The 19933-nt window shown below is 46.3% G+C and overlaps 1 protein-coding gene across 2 annotated transcripts in view; it reads right to left on the reverse strand.

Moving 5' to 3' along the window:
• LOC308334349 (pleckstrin homology domain-containing family G member 1) overlaps window positions 1-19933 on the reverse strand; it is a 49294-nt gene that overhangs the window by 14284 nt on the left and 15077 nt on the right. For both annotated transcript variants that reach the window (XM_080791071.1, XM_080791070.1), the window contains exons 2-4: window positions 14560-15173; window positions 5745-5845; window positions 3811-3880 (exon numbers count right to left, since the gene is read on the reverse strand). In XM_080791071.1, coding sequence (XP_080647197.1) covers window positions 3811-3880; window positions 5745-5845; window positions 14560-15018 — 630 coding nt within the window. In that variant the 5' untranslated portion in view covers window positions 15019-15173. The remainder of the gene's footprint in view (window positions 1-3810; window positions 3881-5744; window positions 5846-14559; window positions 15174-19933) is intronic.

Here is a 19933-nt window from a genome sequence, read left to right on the forward strand (position 1 = left end):
AGGTCAGATGATGGGAGACTGTCCTGATCCCCCACCCCACCCCACACACACACACACACACACACACACACACACACACACACACACACACAGCCTATGGGTCGCATGTGTTTATACATTTCTATTTAAACCGCAGCAAACAATCGCGTAGTTAATAATGGAGCAAAAATAGTGCTTCCGGCCAAAGAGATAGAACGAACACACACACACACACACATTGCATCTCTGAGGTGCTCCATGGGAACGGTTCTAAACATCTCTGAGGTGCTCCATGGGAACCGTTCTAAACATCTCTGAGGTGCTCCATGGGAACCGTTCTAAACATCTCTGAGGTGCTCCATGGGAACCGTTCTAAATTGAAGAGCAGAGCTCTCTCTTCGTCTCCAGCAGTCTGCTACCACAGACCAGGCCTAAACACAACCAGATGTGCCACCATTGATTTCTGATGACACACGCACACACGCGCACACACTCACTCTAATACCCCTAAAGGCATCCAAAACCACAGCAGGACTGCAAATTTGTACCCAGCATGCATGCAGGCACAGACTATTTACACACATGCGCGCCCACGCTTTGAACCCAGAGCTTTGAAACCAACCAGAAATAACCCACATCTTTAATATAAATCCCTTGTAAAATGACATGAACTTATAGGCGAGCTGCTGTATCCAAACACTGCATGAAAGCGTTCTTTGCATCATTCTTTGCATCTACATTCTAAACGTTTATGAAGATTAATGACCTAACCTTGAGTCCACTCTAGAAAATGGAGCCAAAAACAGCTTGGCTCCATTTTATATGACTTTCTTAATGGCTTGGCTTTGATTGGTGGGGGACAAATCCCTTAAACGTTATGACATTGCACAGAAATAGATTTCTTCATCGTCATCACAGCAATAGGTTTTGCTGGTATATGGATTTGTCCCTAGAGTCTGGACATGGCGAATGAGTTTTAAAATTAAGTGCTGAAGCCATTTCATTTGTTGGTGCGATAAGGCCGTGATCTTGTTTTAATTGCGTTCTCCCTGCTTCAGTCAGCATGTAGCGACCCATAAAAGCCTTAGAGGCTTAGTCAACACATTTCACTGTAGGAGTGGAACTTGGGATCACCAGGATGGCCAATTATCTGAGAGGTGAGAGCAACAGATTTATGATCAGTACAATCTACTTCCCCTGCTTCAAACACTTTTCCTGCTCTGTGATTCTTGTCTGACTCCCAAGTCTGCTGAAGCAATTGCAGTTGTGTGTGTGTGTGTGTGTGTGTGTGTGTGTGTGTGTGTGTGTGTGTGTGTGTGTGTGTGTGTGTGTGTGTGTGTGTGTGTGTGTGTGTGTGTGCGCGCGTGTGTGTGTGGTTTCTCTGGGTCTATGTGACCATGACTAAGCTTCACAGAACACTATAGGTTCTCGTATAATTCAGCCCCTTTACCAGAAGTCAGGCTGATAAGAAGACTTCTGGTAAAGGGTAAAGAGTGAAAAGAAGACTGTTAACGCACGCACGCACGCACGCACGCACATGCACACACACACACACACACACACACACACACACACACACACACACACACACACACACACACACACACACACACACACACACACACACACACACACACACACACACACACACACACACACACACACACACACACACACACACACACACACACACACACACACACACACACACACACACACACACACTTTCCTTAACATGTCTCAGATTCACAAGGGCGTGATGGCCAGTGAAGACTACACAGATTTCCAGGCAGCGGTCTGGCTACTGACCTTACACAAGTGCATGACCTCATTAAACTCACTGACGCATCCATGCAAATACACACACACATGCAGTCAGTCACACACATGTACACACACACACACACACACACATACATACACACGCACACACAAATGCACACCCACACATACTCCGATGCGCAGAGATACCTTGAGCCAAGGTCTATCTACAGCTGTGTTATCAGAAAGGGCCCATAACATTTACTACTATTCCAAAAGCTAATCACAAAACCCACATGGGTCTCATGTGCCAGATTAGCCCCAATAAAGTATTTCAGAACTTTATGACCACAACGTCAACACCATAATGACTTTTCACTCATTTGTATAGTAAATACCTAAAGATCACCAGCACCTCCAATAGGCCAGAGTTAAGCTAATTAAGCTAATTTAATATGGAAACGGATTGGCTGACTGACTGGTAGTAATCAAGCAAACAACTCATTAGTACCGTGGCCTTCTTTGCCCTTTACCAATTGGAAACATTCTCCCAAATTGGGTTTTAAATGGTGGCTTGCATCATTGTCTGCATCTTGTTTTGTTTATGGATTCCAGTTAATTGCGTAAGATGGCGGTGTGGTTAGCAGTAAAACAAGCATCTCGACAACAGCTACTGCATTTAGGAAGCCTGCATGACTGAACGACACTCACTTTATACGTGGCCAGACAGCTACAGTTACAGTGTGTTATTGTGTGTAATTGTGGTAGTAGAGAGTAGAGAGAGGGAGGGCAGTGTTTTAGAGGATGTGTTGGAATGTGGCTGGCGAGTTATCATCGTGGGACATGATGATATAATAGTTTTTATGAGACTCAGAGGTGGCGAGACGCAGAAAAGCGAATTGGAGCCAGTGGGATATATAAATATTTGGAACACAAATATACGTATAGGAATAATGGGGCAGCAGTGGATGGAGCAGCCGCCTGGGAAAGGGACGGTCATGGTCATGGCCGTGATATTATATGACCTCAGCTGCCTGACTCAGTGGCGAAACACCTGACTCAGTAGCGAAACATTTATCTGCATAAGCATATCGATAATCATGATATGATGACTGTCCACTACTGTATCAGAGGGACTGACTGACGTGAGATGCATGCTTGCTCATTTTTGTTCTTATCTTTGTTTCCATAATCTGTTAGGGGTGTCATAGATCCACTGTTCTTACTGTAGCCTATATATTCCTCTGTGTGTGTGTGTGTGTGTGTGTGTGTGTGTGTGTGTGTGTGTGTGTAATTTAGAATGTATGTGTAATACGTTGTTGTGTTGGTATATGTTCTACATCAGGAACATTCCTGAAGAAGATCTGTTGATGGAAACGTTGAGCGCCCAATAAAACCCAGTGGAGCATTTCTAGCCAGTGTGGGGACTTTATTTTAATTTTATGCTGAACTGTTGTTTGTCCTGCACCTGGGCACGGCAGCGGGCGGATGTGCGTGCGGATGTGCGTGCGCTATAGAAATGCAGACCATATAATCGACTACACAAATACAGTATACAGAGAGAGAGGAAGAAGCCGTGATTGCCGAGTCCATATTTTCCTTCTTGAAGAACTACTTAAAAGTCTCCAGTAAAGGGAGATGATTATACATTTGGACAGTCCTTAAAATTCCTCTGAAATTCTCCTTTTCCCCCTGCCAGCCCTCCTGCACTTGAGAATCGCATTCCACTCGTGTGTCTGTCCACTGTAAAAACACAGACAACACGGCTGGGCCAGACAGATTTCCCTGACCTTATGCAAGGTTAGACGCACTGAATTATGTGCCAGTAGTACCCATCATCATCATCCATTCTACATTTGATTTAGGCAACCAATCATGTTAAAGTTTTACAATTGCACAGCCAGCCATTTTCATTATCCTAGGTGTGTGTGTGTGTGTGTGTGTGTGTGTGTGTGTGTGTGTGTGTGTGTGTGTGTGTGTGTGTGTGTGTGTGCGTGTACCAGCTGTTAGGACAGGTCTCAACAGGCTGGGGAGCAGGGAGTAAAGACAAGGCAGATTTAAGTTCCTCACCTTGGCTACGAAGCACTCTGCGATGGCCACAGGGTCCGAGTTGCACTTCTCAAGGTCATGGAGCAGGTCTCTGGAACACACATTGACATGATAAAACATCAGTATTCGAGGTAGTATGCAGAACACACACATACAAGCATAGAATTTGCTGCTAAAGCATTAACATTTACAGCACATTATGTAGCTACAATCTCTCTCCCACACACACCCACACACACACACCCAATTCATCTGTCAGATTCAATTGTGGAAATAATAAAAACTGTCAAAACGGTTTCCTCGTCGTTCATTGTTCCAAACAATGTCACTAAATGTCAGGGACAAGAGTCACCATGAGTATAGAAAGCAGGTCCTAGGGCATCTTGCTCTAAACAAATAAGTGACTTCCATGTATTGAAATCAGGAGAGAGAGAGTGTGTGTGTGTGTGTGTGTGTGTGTGTGTGTGTGTGTGTGTACTGTGTATGCGCGTGTGTGTGTGTGAGTGAGTGAGTGAGTGAGTGAGTGAGTGAGTGAGTGAGTGCGTGCGTGCGTGCGTGTGCGCGCGCATGTGTGTGTTTGTTTGCCTTTCCTATGGAAAACAATTGTGAAGTTATTGTTTCATGGTTGTTACATGAGGTCATTGTGACCGCTTTAAACAGCCTTTTATGTTCCTCTTTTCCAGGTTCTCATTGTGCGCCAGCTGAGAAATGAATAGGGTAGAGAAAGAGTGCGCGTCCGGACCACCATGGCTGATACTACCGTAGCCACCCAGAATGAATACCTAGACTCACTGAACTCATGCAAAGTTCAGCGTGGTGTCGTGGAACCAAATATGCAGACCGAGCCCGCACAGACACACAGACCACACGTGCACACACACACCTGACTGCAACAACAAGAAATGCCCACAGCTGAAATAAACAGGTGCTTTGACTGGGTTTCAATGGCAGGAAGGAAATTAGGATGCTGGAGTGAGGACAGACAGGAGGCCGCCGACAGGCGCCTACTTGTGATATACATTACGAATTGCGCTCCTCATGTGAATAGAGGACTGTTCAGCACTGTGTAGAGAGGTGGTTCTGAAACCTTTTTATTTCAAGGACTCCCATAACTGTGAGTGTACAAATGGAAAAGGGTTCCATTTGTATACTCTCAGAGTTACGGACATGTACTGTATGTGTTCATTTAGAACCCCCCCTTCTAAGAGCTTCATGGGCAAAGATAATCAACTTAAAAATCTCAAAATGGGTCAGAAAGACCCCACAGACACTCGAGTCTCTCTTGGCGAGACACCATCGAGAAGCCCAGCGCCTTAAAATTGGAAAATCGTCTTCTATCCTTTCAAACAAGCAAAGAAGTGGCCCACACATCCGACACGATAACGAGGTTTTTCAGTGTGTTTCAACCTAATCAGGCGTTCGTTAACACGAGTTTCCCGAGATGGCTGACACTAAACTGTGTGTGGGGCGCCGGTGGCCTACAGTGGTTAAGGCGCATACCACACAGGCTTTAATGCCCAACGACCTTTACTGCGTGTCACTCCCCGTCACTCTCCACTGCACTATCCAAATAAAGACAGAATATAGCCCGCAAAAATGTGTGAGAGACGAGCACGTCTTCACGGGACCGTGCTCGCTTGTCGCTCCGTCCGTCATGTTGGCATCCCCTCCCTGCCTGCCCCGCTCCCCTCCCTGCCTGCCCCGCTCCCCTCCCTGCCTGCCCCGCTCCCCTCCCTGCCTGCCCCGCTGCCCTCCCTGCCTGCCCCGCTCCCCTCCCTGCCTGCCCCGCTCCCCTCCCTCCCTGCCTGCCCCGCTCCCCCTGTTGAAAAGGAACCTCTAGGTGTGTCAATTGCTCCGCCGCGTACAAAGACCATTACAGCGATATTACCATTATGCTTGTGATACACTATACTGTACATTATGGTGATGCAGCATTAACGTCGGCTGTGCTGTACCTGTTAAAGTGGTGGATGTCTCGGATGTTGCCGAATAGAGAGCCTTTATCCTCTGCGCTCAGGGCCAGGCGAGACTGGTTACTGATACATTCCAGATAGTCCTGCAGACAGGGGGGGGGGGGGGGGGGAGGGGGAGACGGTGTCAGGAGTGGTACACATCAAAGTATGAAGAAGGAAATCCAATCAGCAGTGATGTGTGAGCGACTGTACACAATAGAAAAGCATTGGTGTTAACATAACTCTGAAGCGTGTACACATACAACGAAACAGCAGCTGGAAAAAGTACGCAATTCTTTTTACTTAAATGTAAAAGTATCAATACTCTAATGTAGTAGAGTATTGTAGTAATATTCTGTTACATGTAAAAGTCAGGCATTTAAAATGCACTTGAGTAAAAGTACAAAAGTATTGGCATCAAATTAATTTACCAAATGTAAAAGTACTCATCATGCAGAATGTCCCCTTTCAAGTTTTCAAATGTATACAAAAAATATTTTGGAAAATAGCAGATCTACAAGCTCACTGTGAGCTTGTAGATCTGCTATTTTCAAATGGCCGAAATGTATTAGCCTGGCCCCAGCCAGAGTTCATCTGCCGACTGCCCCTAATGCATATGCATATTGCCCGAGGCAGCAGCGCAGTGGTATATTAGATTGAAACTTTGCGTATACATATAAAACGGTAGACTACAACAATGCCAACGAGACGGACGAAAGGAGGTGTTTGCTGTGTTTCACGGGGATGCTTATTCTTGTGGAAACAGAATTAACTCTCCGACTTATCTCTAGCAGATTACATGCTATACAGTAACACGCCCAGCTTTCTCTCTGCCCTGCAGGAAAAGCTGTGCGAGACAGAGACGGGTAGACGAGGCAGGGACAGAAAAAAAATAGCAGTCGTAGACATTTATCGTGTACAGGTATTTCTGTATGTGGCATCATTTGCAGCTTTTTGGAGATAAAAGACAAAAAATGGAGAGGAAGGGAGAACGCCCCCCCCCCGACAACTACCCTTTCCTTTTTCTCTTCCTCCGTCGCGTCTCTCTTTTCGTCTGTCTCGCTGACAGATGGGTTAAGTACTGATAGCATCTATACCTGCAGGCTATTAATTTAACAGTTACCAGGCGAGGTCCTGCCCCCAAAGCACATCAACGCACCAGAAACAAAGGTGCCATTGAACACAGCCACACATTGAGTATCAATCAATTCATTCACTATTCTTTACACTTTCAGATTTAAATTGGTACTCTGGATTTAGCTGTGCACTTCACGCCAATCATGCAGTTGAGTTTCAAGCACAGTAATGGTTTTCAAACCACACAAACGTCTGCAGCTGGGCAGGACCAAGACATTACAACATAGAGAAAAGTACTGGGCTAGCCCACAACATGTACAAACACACACCCGCAGATCACTTAAACACGCACATGTCTGTCTGTCTGTCTCTGTGTGTGTGTGTGTGTGTGTGTGTGTGTGTGTGTGTGTCTGTGTGTGTGTGTGTGTGTGTGTGTGTGTGTGTGTGTGTGTGTGTGTGTGGTTACGTTTCCCAGTCCTGGCTTTTAGTCATTATTAGTCTTCATTATTAAGAGTGTGGGATATTGTGTGCCTCACCCTGGCACGCTGGCACTCAAATCACTGGATTGTGTTATTTGTTGGGTGATATTCCCACGAGCAGGGAGGGACAGACAACAAGAGAAAGGAAGGAGAGAAACAGAAAGACAATGAGAGGGAGACATATATAGAATGATAGAGAGCATTGAGCAACAGAGACTACTCATAGTGTAATGTGGTCCCTGTTGCTGCCAAACCGTACCCTGTTGTCCTGCACAGGGTGAAGACAACCTCTCCTCCGAATCCTTTTCACTTGACAGCATGACTTTCACTGAGAGTGCGCAAGCGTGCAGATTGCAGAGGTTCCTGCCATCTCCCTTCCCCACTGCACAAGGTGCACAGGTGCCCTGACTGACTAGTCTCGCGTAGCCAGGCTTCAACAGTCTTCAACAGTCTCTAAACGCTATATAGAGACTGGAACTACACCTCCCGGAAGCTATAGCTATATCTAAGCTATAGCTAGCAAGGGCGTGCATACTTAGTTTAGACTAGTCATTGGTTAGACATGGGTTAAGGTTAGGTTTAGGTGTGCTGCCCCGTGGGAGGTTAGGTTTAGGGTGAGGGTTTGAGATAGGTTGTAGTTGTAGGACTAGTAATGACTGGTCTAACCAATGACTAGTCTAAACCAAAAACTGTCTAAACTAAGTACTGCACCTGCTAGCTCTTAGGATAGATTTGTGCGACTGTAAAGACGAAATGGAAGTGGGGAGGAGACTTCACTTCCACTTTATCGGCTTGCTCATGATCAAAGCTTCCGTTCTCCAGACTGTATGATCGAGGCATTTGAAAATTGCGAGAGGCAACTGACTGACTAACATGAGCACTGACAAGAATATGTGAAGTTGACAGACAGTGCCAAGCGTGTTCACTTTGGCAGGAATTTAACCTGGGCCTCAGACTGTAGTTGTGGTGGGGAGCGTACCTACAGTATGTTCCCCAGGTTCTATGTTCCCCACCCCACAAAAAAAGGTTCTTTGTTCCCCACTTAGAATAAACCTAAACCAGAAATCTAACCTAGTAATTTGAGTAATTCTAGTAAGTATTAGTAACTTAGTCTTACTTTTAGTAGCACATTCTGATTTAAGCTCAGTCTTTGAACAGTCCATTGAACTTTAGGTCTAAACTATCTAGTCTTAGCCAACAAAAAATTAACACTGGCATAAAATAAAACATAATTGCTCAGACTCTTCTTCAACAAAGATGGCAAAAGCAAACATTCTTTGTTCTGTACATACAGTTGTATGGTACAAAACACACAAGTCCTTAAAACCTAACGCTAACCCTAAACCCTAAGGTAGGGAACATAGAACCTGGGGAACATAGGGATGACCCCTTGTGGTGGCCTAGTGTTTCACCCCTACACCACCCAGACCATTCACATGCACATGTATTTCACATATTGATGGCGGCAGCAGCTATGCAAGGCACAAACAAGACACTTCAAATTGAAGGCTGTACTAAATAGCAGGGAGTTGACTGTAACACCCTCTGACGTCGAGTCTGCATTGACGCAGCGTTAACGCACACACAACACTACCCCTAATGAACATATCACACTGGCTTCAAACTAAACCACAGCGTGTGGTGAAGTTAAAACTTTGTTTACTTTTTATTAAATATGCTTGCTGTGTGAGGTTTTAAATGATTTGACTCATGCCTGCCTTAAATGCTGAAATAACAAAACAGCTCATCGTGACAACAGCTGGGCGAGTAAAAGCCTTCTTCAGAACAAAGATTTATGATGAGCCAAGTTGAAACTTGCAACAACTTGAAACAGAATTCCAAAAACTGTGGTTAGCAACATTATGAAACTGGACAGTCAACATCAAGGCACATTTTAATTCATCACCTCCATTATAGCAACAGTTAATTTCATGTTGTGTAAATGTACTTCCTATTCTCCTGAATCTATTTAGCTGTATTCCGCTGCATTTAATTATATTAATGTATATGTATTGTAGCTAATCAACTAGCAACTCTAGCACAGTCTCTGGGATATAAACAGCTGATTGGTCTGGGATTTAAACAGCTGATGGGCCGTCCCTCCCAGATATGGGAATGAAAATGTTTGTGAAAAGTCTGACAGTAAATCCTATCAATGTGCTTTGTTGTTTTCCTAACACTACATGAACTACAGTAAGGTGTTGTGATTCCATTGAACTACAGTAAGGTGTTGTGATTCCATTGAACTACAGTAAGGTGTTGTGATTCCATTGAACTACAGTAAGGTGTTGTGATTCCATTGAACTACAGTAAGGTGTTGTGATTCCATTGAACTACAGTAAGGTGTTGTGATTCCATTGAACTACAGTAAGGTGTTGCAAGAGCAACCGATAACCAAGATAAATGTGAATAGTGGTATCTCATAATACCCTCTGAAACTTAAGAGGGTAAGTGGAATATCATGAGACGCAATCAGCCTGCGTGAGGCAAACTGCAACGGCCAACGGAATAATTCAGACCAATTGTTCTCTATATAACGGTCTAAGACGACTGTTGTCGTGGCTCGAGTGTCATGGCCGTCCATACCCTCCCCCTGGCCGTCCATACCCTCCCCCTTGACGAGGAGTGATCTCTAGAGACACTCTAGTAATGTGCTATAGCGGGAATGGACCCAAAACTGTCAGAAATATGTTTTATTTCACAACGTGACCAATTACAAAACAAATGCATATTTGCAGGTTAAGTATCGGGTTTGAAGTTTGGCCCTTTTTAGCAATGCTAGCGGTTACGTTTGAGGGTTGTGTCAGGGGGTCATGTTTAGGTTTTGGTTGACCATCGGAGGTGATGCGTAAAGTGATGCTTTATTAGCCATGGGTCACCGGAGATGACCTGGCCTGCCCCTCTTCAATCAACACACTCAAGCAAGGGCCTGATGGGGGCATGACAATGAGCAGTGTTGTTCAGCTGCAGAGAGACACACACACACACACACACACACACACACACACACACACACACACAGGTGTGTGCAAGCGTGCATGCGTGCAGCTTGCACACAAGGCACACGCATGCAAAATCATGATAAAGATACTCACACACACACATGGGTACTGCACTCCCTGCTTATAGTTATAGCCTAAGACGTAGCGTGAGTCTTTCACGTGTTAAACGTTAACCCTCTACAAAACAAATACACACTTTCTCCGATTCTGCCTTTCATTTCCTGCACATGCAAACATATTCCTCACTTCGCACCACAGTGGGAAGTCCATTCAGTCACACAATGCAAAGTTCAAACATCCCTCTCCCATTACTCAGAGCCCACAGACAGCCTCTCTCCCTCCCCGAAGCCCTCCTGCCCTAAACACTGTTTGAGTATTCCTGCAAGGTCCATGGTGTTCCCACTTTAATCCCAAATTCCTGGTCAACATCAAACCGCCAGGGCAATGGGTTCCAGGTCTGAGAGGGTGAGGGAGGGGCTGGGTGGAGGGGAGAGAGAGAGAGAGAGATCAGAGAGGTTTGTCTCTGAGGTTGTTTGGAGAAGACTGATTGGACTCATTAGACACATTGATCCAGTCAGGGAGTGTGGGTGATCGCACTGAACTAACAAATAAATAGCTAACAAAAGCCTGTATGTACAGTACACTACAATGGATCACTCACACTGCACTCACACACACACACACACACACACACACACACAAAATCACTTTTTCTGCACATGAATAGACCATTTGATACATGCATGAAAGCCAATGTATATACATCAATACACACACAGATGTCCCGCCCATTGACAGATGGAACACAGGTGAGCCCACAGGAGTCTGGGTAAATATTTGTATTTTTGGTCGTCAGTCGTCACACCCTCTTCCCGCGTCCCCCGACTTTATGGGACGCAGTCTGTCGTGCAAGGGATTCTGGGAAAAGGGAGCAGGAGGAGGGTCAGCGCTTATGGTATGGAGTGTAAAGTGCTTATTGTCATCATGGATATATAGGGTTGATCCACTGCACCACACACCAGCAGTGCACAATGGCAGATTTATTGATAGCGCAGCCAAAGTGCAAATGTTAAAAGCTCCATTCATACAGATAAGTGGAACCGGTCCATCGCCGAGGGAGGCGTTCGTTTGGGAGGGCCATTCACGGTCATTAATAAAGGGCTAAAGAACAGCCAAATGGATGGGTCTGTCTCAAAGTATCCATGAAGAATGACTGCATCAAAGTGTGCACAGTAAAATCCTCAGTGTTAGTTTAAGTCTGAGAGTTAACAATTTACCCAAATGAGTGACCGACCGAGTTAAATGAACACAAAGGATTTTAGCGTGTGGTGTAGGGGTGGGTGGTCTCCTCAGGCAGCTAATGGTGATTGAGAGGTGTGGGTTCTGGTTTAGGCAGACGAGCAGCGAGAGGGTATTATGTGCAGTTCCGCGGCTCTGCCCGATGTTTTGTTAACCCATTTTTAGACAGTGTTATCTAAATGTTAAATCCCTCTCCCATACGTAGTAGGCCATCTGTAACTCTGTTGAGTGTCCAAATGGAGCCTTAAGTCTGTTCGGTTCCATTTGTACACTCTCAGAGGGAAATGAACACCGGTGACTTTACTGTGTAACTGCGTCCTTGGCCCTGAACTGGGGGTGGGGTGGACAAGGGCAAGGACCAGGGGTGACAGGGGGGGGAGGGGTGCATGCTGACACGACCAGACCCCACCCCACCACCACGAAGCCTCACTCCACTTCCTTATCCCCGTCCCCTGGGAGCCTGAGAGCTTCCTGCTAGCTGGGACCCCTTTGACAGCAGCCGTTCTCGTTACAAACCTTTCCTAACCGACCACACGCACTCAACGCAGAGCACACAAAAAGCACGTGTGCACACACACACACAATCGCACCTTGGCCTGTGAACCCGCAGCCAAAACTGGGAGAGGAAGCAACACAGAGCAGGGGATATGGGAAAAGTGCATGGGCTAAGTTCCAATGAGTGTGAAAGGTCACACACACACACGCACGCAAACACGCACACATCCGTCTTACATTGTCTTTTCACTGTCATACAAGAATAAATTAGAGTCATAATAGTGCACTGACGCTTGCATGGTGCGTTTCAGCAGAAGTGCATGGTAATACAATAAGAGAGTGGGGGGGGGGGGGGGGACAACAACCTTTGATACGAACCACTACACCCACTCTTTGACAAAACCTTACAAAGCAACTAAAGCACTGAATGAAAGAAAATGTCTCTGTATAGTTCAAAGCTGACCTTAAACTGTGTGTGTATGTGTGTGTGTGTGTGTGTGTGTGTGTGTGTGTGTGTGTGTGTGTGTGTGTGTGTGTGTGTGTGTGTGTGTGTGTGTGCGCGCGCATGCAAGCATGCATGTGGGTGCACAAGTGGATGTATGAAGGCGTGCCTACGCCCGCAGCACAAAGGCACTGGTGTTGTGTGTCTCGGCCTAACCCCGCCTGTGAGCGCAGGTGACCTTATTGTATCTAGAGGTCCCCACCGGCAGGCAGGCAGGCAGGCAACGAGCTGTGTCTGTCACGTGTGTGAGGTAAAGCCCTGCAGGGAGAAACATGAAGAGGTAAAAGCCTGTCTGTTATCTAGACGGTGATTTAACCCCCCCCCCCCCCCAGCCCTAAAACACGACCAGGGGTCAAACAGCTATCCTAAAAACACATTCATGTCCTGCTACTCCATCCTGGCTCAAGTGGGTCATGGACTTCGGACATGAAGGCGTTGGTTTTTTGGAAACGTTTTAGTTAAAGTTTCACAACAACCATAGAGAATTGGAGTAAGGACAGGGGTTTGGTTTCCATAAAAAGGCCTTTGCATAACTTAAACCATGAACTTTTATTTTATTTTTATTTGCACACCACATCATGTTTTGGTCCGTTCGATTGATTAAAGTTTTATAATGTAAGGGTCTGTGTTCAATGTCTACCAAGATGTCTTTTCCTGTGCAGCGTATGTTTTCAATGGTTTTCAATGGGAGCGCCACATATTTACACTATGCTGGAAACGGCAGCAGCATGACGAGGCACTGGGCACCAATTCTGTGCGTTAACAGGTATTTTCAACTGCAGGCATTTTGGACGAAAGCGCCTTGTGTTTTCAGCTGGTAAAAATAAGCTTTGGATCAACACCCGTCTTAAAGCACGCTTCGTTTCGTACATCTACACCTTTTCCAATTCAGCCTAATCAACACTACAAATGAGGCAGGCGTGAACTTTGAGTTTCTGCTTCTAGGTGTTCTGACAGCTGGTGAGATAGTAAAGTTACTACTGTGTGTTGTAGCCTGGTAGCTCAGTCAGTCAGTGCAATGACCAGGTCCTCAGCCAGAGTTGAGAGGACTTGAATCCAACTCCTGTCGTCTCTCTCTCTCTCTCTCTGCCCTCAGCCGTCACTGTATGCGGCATGTGCAGTTTGTGAAGTGAACAGAATTAAAACACACGACACAATGCAGTGACAAAGCCACACTAGAAGGAAAACAATCGCACCCGTGTGAAGTGAGGGGCACTCTTATCATCACACGTCATCATACATCATCTCATTCTGGCCTATGACAATTTTGGTCCTCACTTTTGTCTTCAATGTCTTTTGTCTTCAATGTTTGTGTTTACACAATCCCTCAAGGCTGGAAATAGGAGCCCCTCAAAAATCCAGATGGCATCCTCCTGACTCCCCGCACTCATAAACTGGCTGCTTGAAGGCATTTTGAATAGTGGTGTAAACAGTGGTCTTCATAAATACCTCACCTACACATACTGTAGGTAGTGCAGAAAGTGCTTCTCAAGGACAATGTTGGTGTAACTAGTTTTTACATACTAATCGATTATCATTATTATTATTACTTTCATTCTTTCATCCCTTTGCCAGGCATTTAGTGGTTTTACCATCTGTTCATGCTGCATTCGTTTATGGCCAAGAGGTGGGCTGTGATCTGTTATTGGTCTCCCCAGCGCAGCCTTCAGCCACACAGTGAAACTCTTGAAGCAAGCTTAATTATTAATAGTTTAGAGTTAAGTAATCATCACATCATCAAAACACTTCCAGATTAATGATGAAACGCCTCATGCGGTTTGTTCAGTGTTCAAGCGTTATCACATTGAGATCTGTAAAATCTTTTAAAAGCACAATTTCCTACAGGATTACATGACATCCCACCAGCTCCTCTGCACTGTGTGAGTTCCCAGTATAGAATGGGCATTCAACTGGATTTCACCTATGAGCGGGTGTGGGTGAAATGTATAGGAAGTGTTCCTTACCTGCACAATGCTACGCAGGTCCTGGACATATGTCCTCTCCGTGTCCAGTATCTCCTGCACCACCATGTCGACATACGTTCTTGGTCCCTGACCCGGTCCCGGCCCGTCTCCTCCGTCTGGGCTCAGTTCTGGTTCCGAGTGACCCGTCGAGGTCTGTCCGCTGCCCTGCTGCCTCCCAGTTCCCCTCCCCGTGTCCGACTCTGGACTGACAACCCCTCCTCCTCCGCCGTTCCTCTCCTCCTCCTCCCCACCCCCCCCTAGCTGCCGGGCCGGGACCAGCTCCAGTCGAATGGCCCCGGAGTCCCGGTCCGAGGCCAGCGGCGGGTGACAGTGGGGCGCGGGGCCCAGCAGCGTGGTGCGGCTGCCCAGCGAGCAGTGGCTGTCCCGGGACGAGGCGGAGGACGACGTGGAGCTGTAGCTGATGGGCCTCTCGGCGGCGCTGTCGGGGGAGGAGTCCATGCTGTGGGCGGAGCAGTAGCGCGAGGGGGCGCGGCAGAAGGCGGGGTTGCGCAGGCAGCGGGCCGGAATGTCGGTGGTGGAGCTCAGGACCGAGCCGGAGTCACCCGGAACTTCAGGGAGCGGAGGCAACGCATCGGGGGGGTAGTGATAATCGTCTGGAGGGAGAGAGAGAGAGAGAGAGAGAGACTGTATTAACATTGTGTGTGCCATTGTGTTGCATTTCCAGGGTTTTCAGTCATGTTATTCAAAGCGTTCAATGGTTTTAAGTTCCACTTCCTGGCCGATTTCTAACAAATTGCAGAAATGATCCTAAAAAGGCTGACAGTCCACAACGGAGCCCCCTGCCCCATCACCCTGCGCTCTGAATCTCTCCCACTGTATCCTAGTGCTAAAAGGACTCACTGTGTCCAACCGGTTACAATACCACCTTCATGTTCTTTACAGTGTCTATCTGTTCATGGGGCCAATTCCTCACATTCCGCTTGACCACAGCAACACTGACCACCGGCCATGTGTGTGTACCACTCACTGTCCAGCAGCCTCCCAAACACTGACCGCAGGTCTGTCCTCGGATCCACCCAGCGACACTTCTCACACAGAGCCGACATTTTGATTGACGGCACAGTGAAAGCCAAAGCTACATAAGCTGCATGTAACATAACACACACGTATGTGTGTATGTGTATGTGTATGTGTATGTGTATGTGTATGTGTATGTGTATGTGTATGTGTATGTGTATGTGTGTGTGTATGTGTATGTGTGTGTTGGAAGGAGAGAACAAGCCAGATCGGATTTAATGTACATATTAACAGTGTAATACTACATATTCCTCTCTCTGGAGCAATGAATGAAAGCCCTATTTCTGTGGAAGAGAGACAGGGTTGTGTGTGTGTGTGTGTGTGTGTGTGTGTGTGTGTGTGTGTGTGTGTGTGTGTGTGTGTGTGTGTGTACATGCGTTATAGTGACTACAGGAGTCTGTTGGGCGTCAAACTGGTGCCAACCCAGCACACAACCGTGTGTCTGTGATGTGAAGACGTGTGAATGTGTGATTACTCTCCCACTAGTTTTAGGAATGCAAAGGTGAAACCACACACGCCGTTTCAAACTGCACAGTTTGATATTTGAGTTACCCTTTTTCCCAGAGTTTCATTTCAAATGAAGCCCTGTGTGTGTGTGTGTGTGTGTGTGTGTGTGTGTGTGTGTGTGTGTGTGTGGTTTCACACACGTGTGCATCTATTGAACTGTGAGGGCACTGCGCGTGCGAGAGAGACAGAGAAAATGAGGAGGAGACAAGGAAAAGAGTTTGCCAGTGTAGTCAAGAGTTTGACACAAGTCTTTATTATCAAAGCCAATAATTCCAGTGACCCGGTGAGGCTGATGTTATGGCAACACTGAGATCAGATGCCCTGCCAGGAGCGCTAGCCCATCCTCATCCTGGCCCGTCTCACCATCAAAGCATCCCAGTAGATCACACACACATGTTCAAAAAAACATGAAATGTGAAACTGGGAACATGCTCAAAAGAATTCCCGACAACATCTTTGCTCTTTCGCCTTTCAAAAAACCACTGGAAGGTCTTTCTGGTTTGCACAATGCTCTGTGTGGCGGCAGGATGGCCTACTGAACACTGGCTTGTAACTGGAAGATCACACGTTTGATCCCTGACACAGTGTCGTTGAGCAAGGCAGCGACCGAGTCCCCCTCACCCTCTTAACTACAGAGGTTGTTGCAGGCGAGATCAATTGACTCTTACTGTTGTGTCTCAGTACTTGAGTGACAAAGAAAATACCTAATTAGCCAACACTGTGGCTACTATGGTGACTATCGCAGTATACATAAAAACATCCTCTGAGACGCCCGGAATCATCATTTCTTTACAATGTTTTTCTTCTTTCAAAGGTTTTTTGTTGTGCTAAGAATAGCAAGAGTGAAGTGAAGCATCAAAAACTGAAGTGACGTGAAATTGCATTTGTCTCATACGTTTGGAACCGATCCATTTACCTCATACGTTTGGAACCGATCCATTGTGTGACTGTAATCGTGTGTCCAAATGTTTACACTCACGTGTGACCCACTTTTTAACTATTCCAGATCTGTGAATTAGATGTAGTGTCCAAAACAACACAGAGAGAGCGCACTCTCACATGTGCGCGAGGGCGCGCACACACACATACTTGCTTACACACACACACACACACACACACACACACACACACACACACACACACACACACACACACACACACACACACACACACAGCCTTAAAGCATCTACATCTATTCAAGTAACTATACACACACACTGCACAAAGGCCTGCAGTGTGTCACAACATTAATGAGTAACTGCACAACTTCATATCTATTGACAAATAGTATATGCTTCCTTATCACATTAAGTAAGGTATATGTCACACTGTGGTCTGTTTATGCTTTAGACTCAAAATGCATTAGCTTTATCACTCGTGAGATAAGCCTGTAATAATACTGCAGCTTAATGGTCCTGACGTTAGCGTGCGGACGAGTAACACACACACACACACACACACACACACACACACACACACGAACTGTAAATACAGAGCAGCCATATGTTTCCGTTTGCAATGAAACCCAACCATCAGAGAGAGAGCAAGTGAGAGAGAGAGCTACAGAGACAAAGCGGAATTGATCTAAAGTTTATAGAGCAATCTTTCTCTCTCACTCAGAACTTTAGAGTAAACTTCTGTTTGCGCACTGCCTGCTAAACATCAGAAGTTTCTTCTGTTTGCCCACTGCTTGCTAAACGTCACTGCTTGCAAAACGTCAGAAGTTTCGAGTTTCGAGTCTAAACGTCTGTTTGCACAGCCTCTCCTTCCCACTTTCATGCTCCATGTTTGGGACACACCCTGACAGCTTCCTGGACACACACACACACAGAGCGAGGAGAAACAGTCCCAACCTGCAGGCTTATAGGACCATAATTAGAGATCATTTACACGGATCAGGTTGAACATAATCTGGACAGAAGGTAACTAAAGCCCTGCTCTCTGTCTCTCTGTGTGTGTGGTGTGTGTGTGTGTGTGTGTGTGTGTGTGTGTGTGTGTGTGTGTGTGTGTGTATTTAAGGTATTAGGTGTGTGAGCTCTACCTTGGCTGCCAGAGCAGTGTGAGTGAATGAGAGTGTGGCTCTGCTCAAACTAGCCTCCATGTCTGGCCTTCATTTCACTTTAAAGAGACAAAGACCCGGGTCGCTGGGTGCACGCATACCTCACCGAGTCACCGTGCACTTCACATATACCAGCAGGACCATAAGGTCCACAGCGAGCATGTACAGCGTACATACAGCATGAGGACCATCTGCTCTTTTCCTGAAAGAGGATGGATGCAGCAAGGCCGTCTGGGTCGGGCTCTAACCCACAACGTCAGGCTACAAGTGGCCGGACTGCTACGCCAGTGATCGGGGCCAGTAGTTGTTTCCTTTGGTATACGTTATAGAAGAGTTACAGAAAACTATGTATCCAACATCAAATTACATACGTTTTTCCCCCAAATACAGTATATTTTTGCCAAACATGTTTTCAAAACATATTGCTGATTGAGCAAAAACACACACACATTCTTGTACAATAAATTGATCTCTGCATCAGAAGCATCTAAATAGGGTCTGATTACTCCGTTCCACCTGTTGTTGCACCCTGCCACTTCTTGCCACAGTTCATGACTCATGGTACACTTCAACCCCTCCACTTCATCCGCCACACACACTTTATGGTCACCTGAAGTGCTCTTCACCCTGGAGTGGTCAGCAAACAGCCACGAGAAGCCAGTCTCTTTACGGCATCATCACCAGCGACTCAAACAACTCTGCGAGTGGCGCTCAGTAGGCCTACGGTCTGCCCGGGCTACTAACACGGGTGTCAAACAGGTGTAATGGTCAAATTGTTTTAAAATTGCGAGCGAAGATACACTGCAGCGCGGCAGCTTTTAGTTAACACTGTGGAGCTCAAAACCATGATGCTAGATAGGAGCGATTCAGGAGTCCCAAGTTGGTGTTGGATTTACCGCACTCTCTGCAGCTTTTGAATACTGCTCTCGGGGCAGCTTGAATGCTTCTATACATACTATTTGTATCCGGGGAAAAAACTAATTTGTACTCGTAGAGGCAATTCGTAACAAACAGTTACGTAAGTTAAGTGTAAATCAGATTTGTACTGTGGGGTTCCAGACGGGTGGCTTCTCCTGAATCAGGACACCAGAGTGTCAAGAGTCACATGACCAAATCACAGGCACGCATACCAAATCAACTTACGCTTGTCGACACGCTGTGGTTCACAGCATCAAACCCCTATGTGCACCACAAAAGCTTGAGTGTTAATTTAACTCCTTTCATACTCTAGTATCAAAAAGGACCAGCAAGAGTCCATATTTGACACACTCTGTGTGAAATCAACACTCAGGACTGGAGTTTGCAGTGTGTGACCAAATAAAGCATAAAAGAATGATTCTCAACACTTACTGTAAACCTGTTCCGGTCATATGATGAGGTCTACGATGGGTTGCCACCGAGGCTACAGGACACAAATAAGATCAAGGCTAGCGGTGGCGCACAGAACAGCTGCTGTGGGTCGTCCACTTTCTTTATCTCTCTGCCTCCCTCTCTCTGTTGGCCCCCTCCTCCCCTCTTCCTTCTCACAATGCACCCTGAGTCAGCTTTCATCCATCAGATCTCACACAGTACAAAAGGAGCTACCCCCCAGACACACGCATTTGTGCACACACACAGCCCCACAGACTTAATACCACACACACACACACACACACACACATTCTGCCAGCGCTAAATCCCTCTTTAAAAAGGTTCTAATTGACCCATGTCATACAGCACAGTGAGCACACAGAGCAAAGAGGTGCAGGATATTGATATTGGATGATATTT

This window comes from Protomyctophum bolini (assembly GCF_963924005.1).
Source record: "Protomyctophum bolini genome assembly, chromosome: 19".
NCBI classification, from domain to species: Eukaryota; Metazoa; Chordata; class Actinopteri; order Myctophiformes; family Myctophidae; genus Protomyctophum; species Protomyctophum bolini.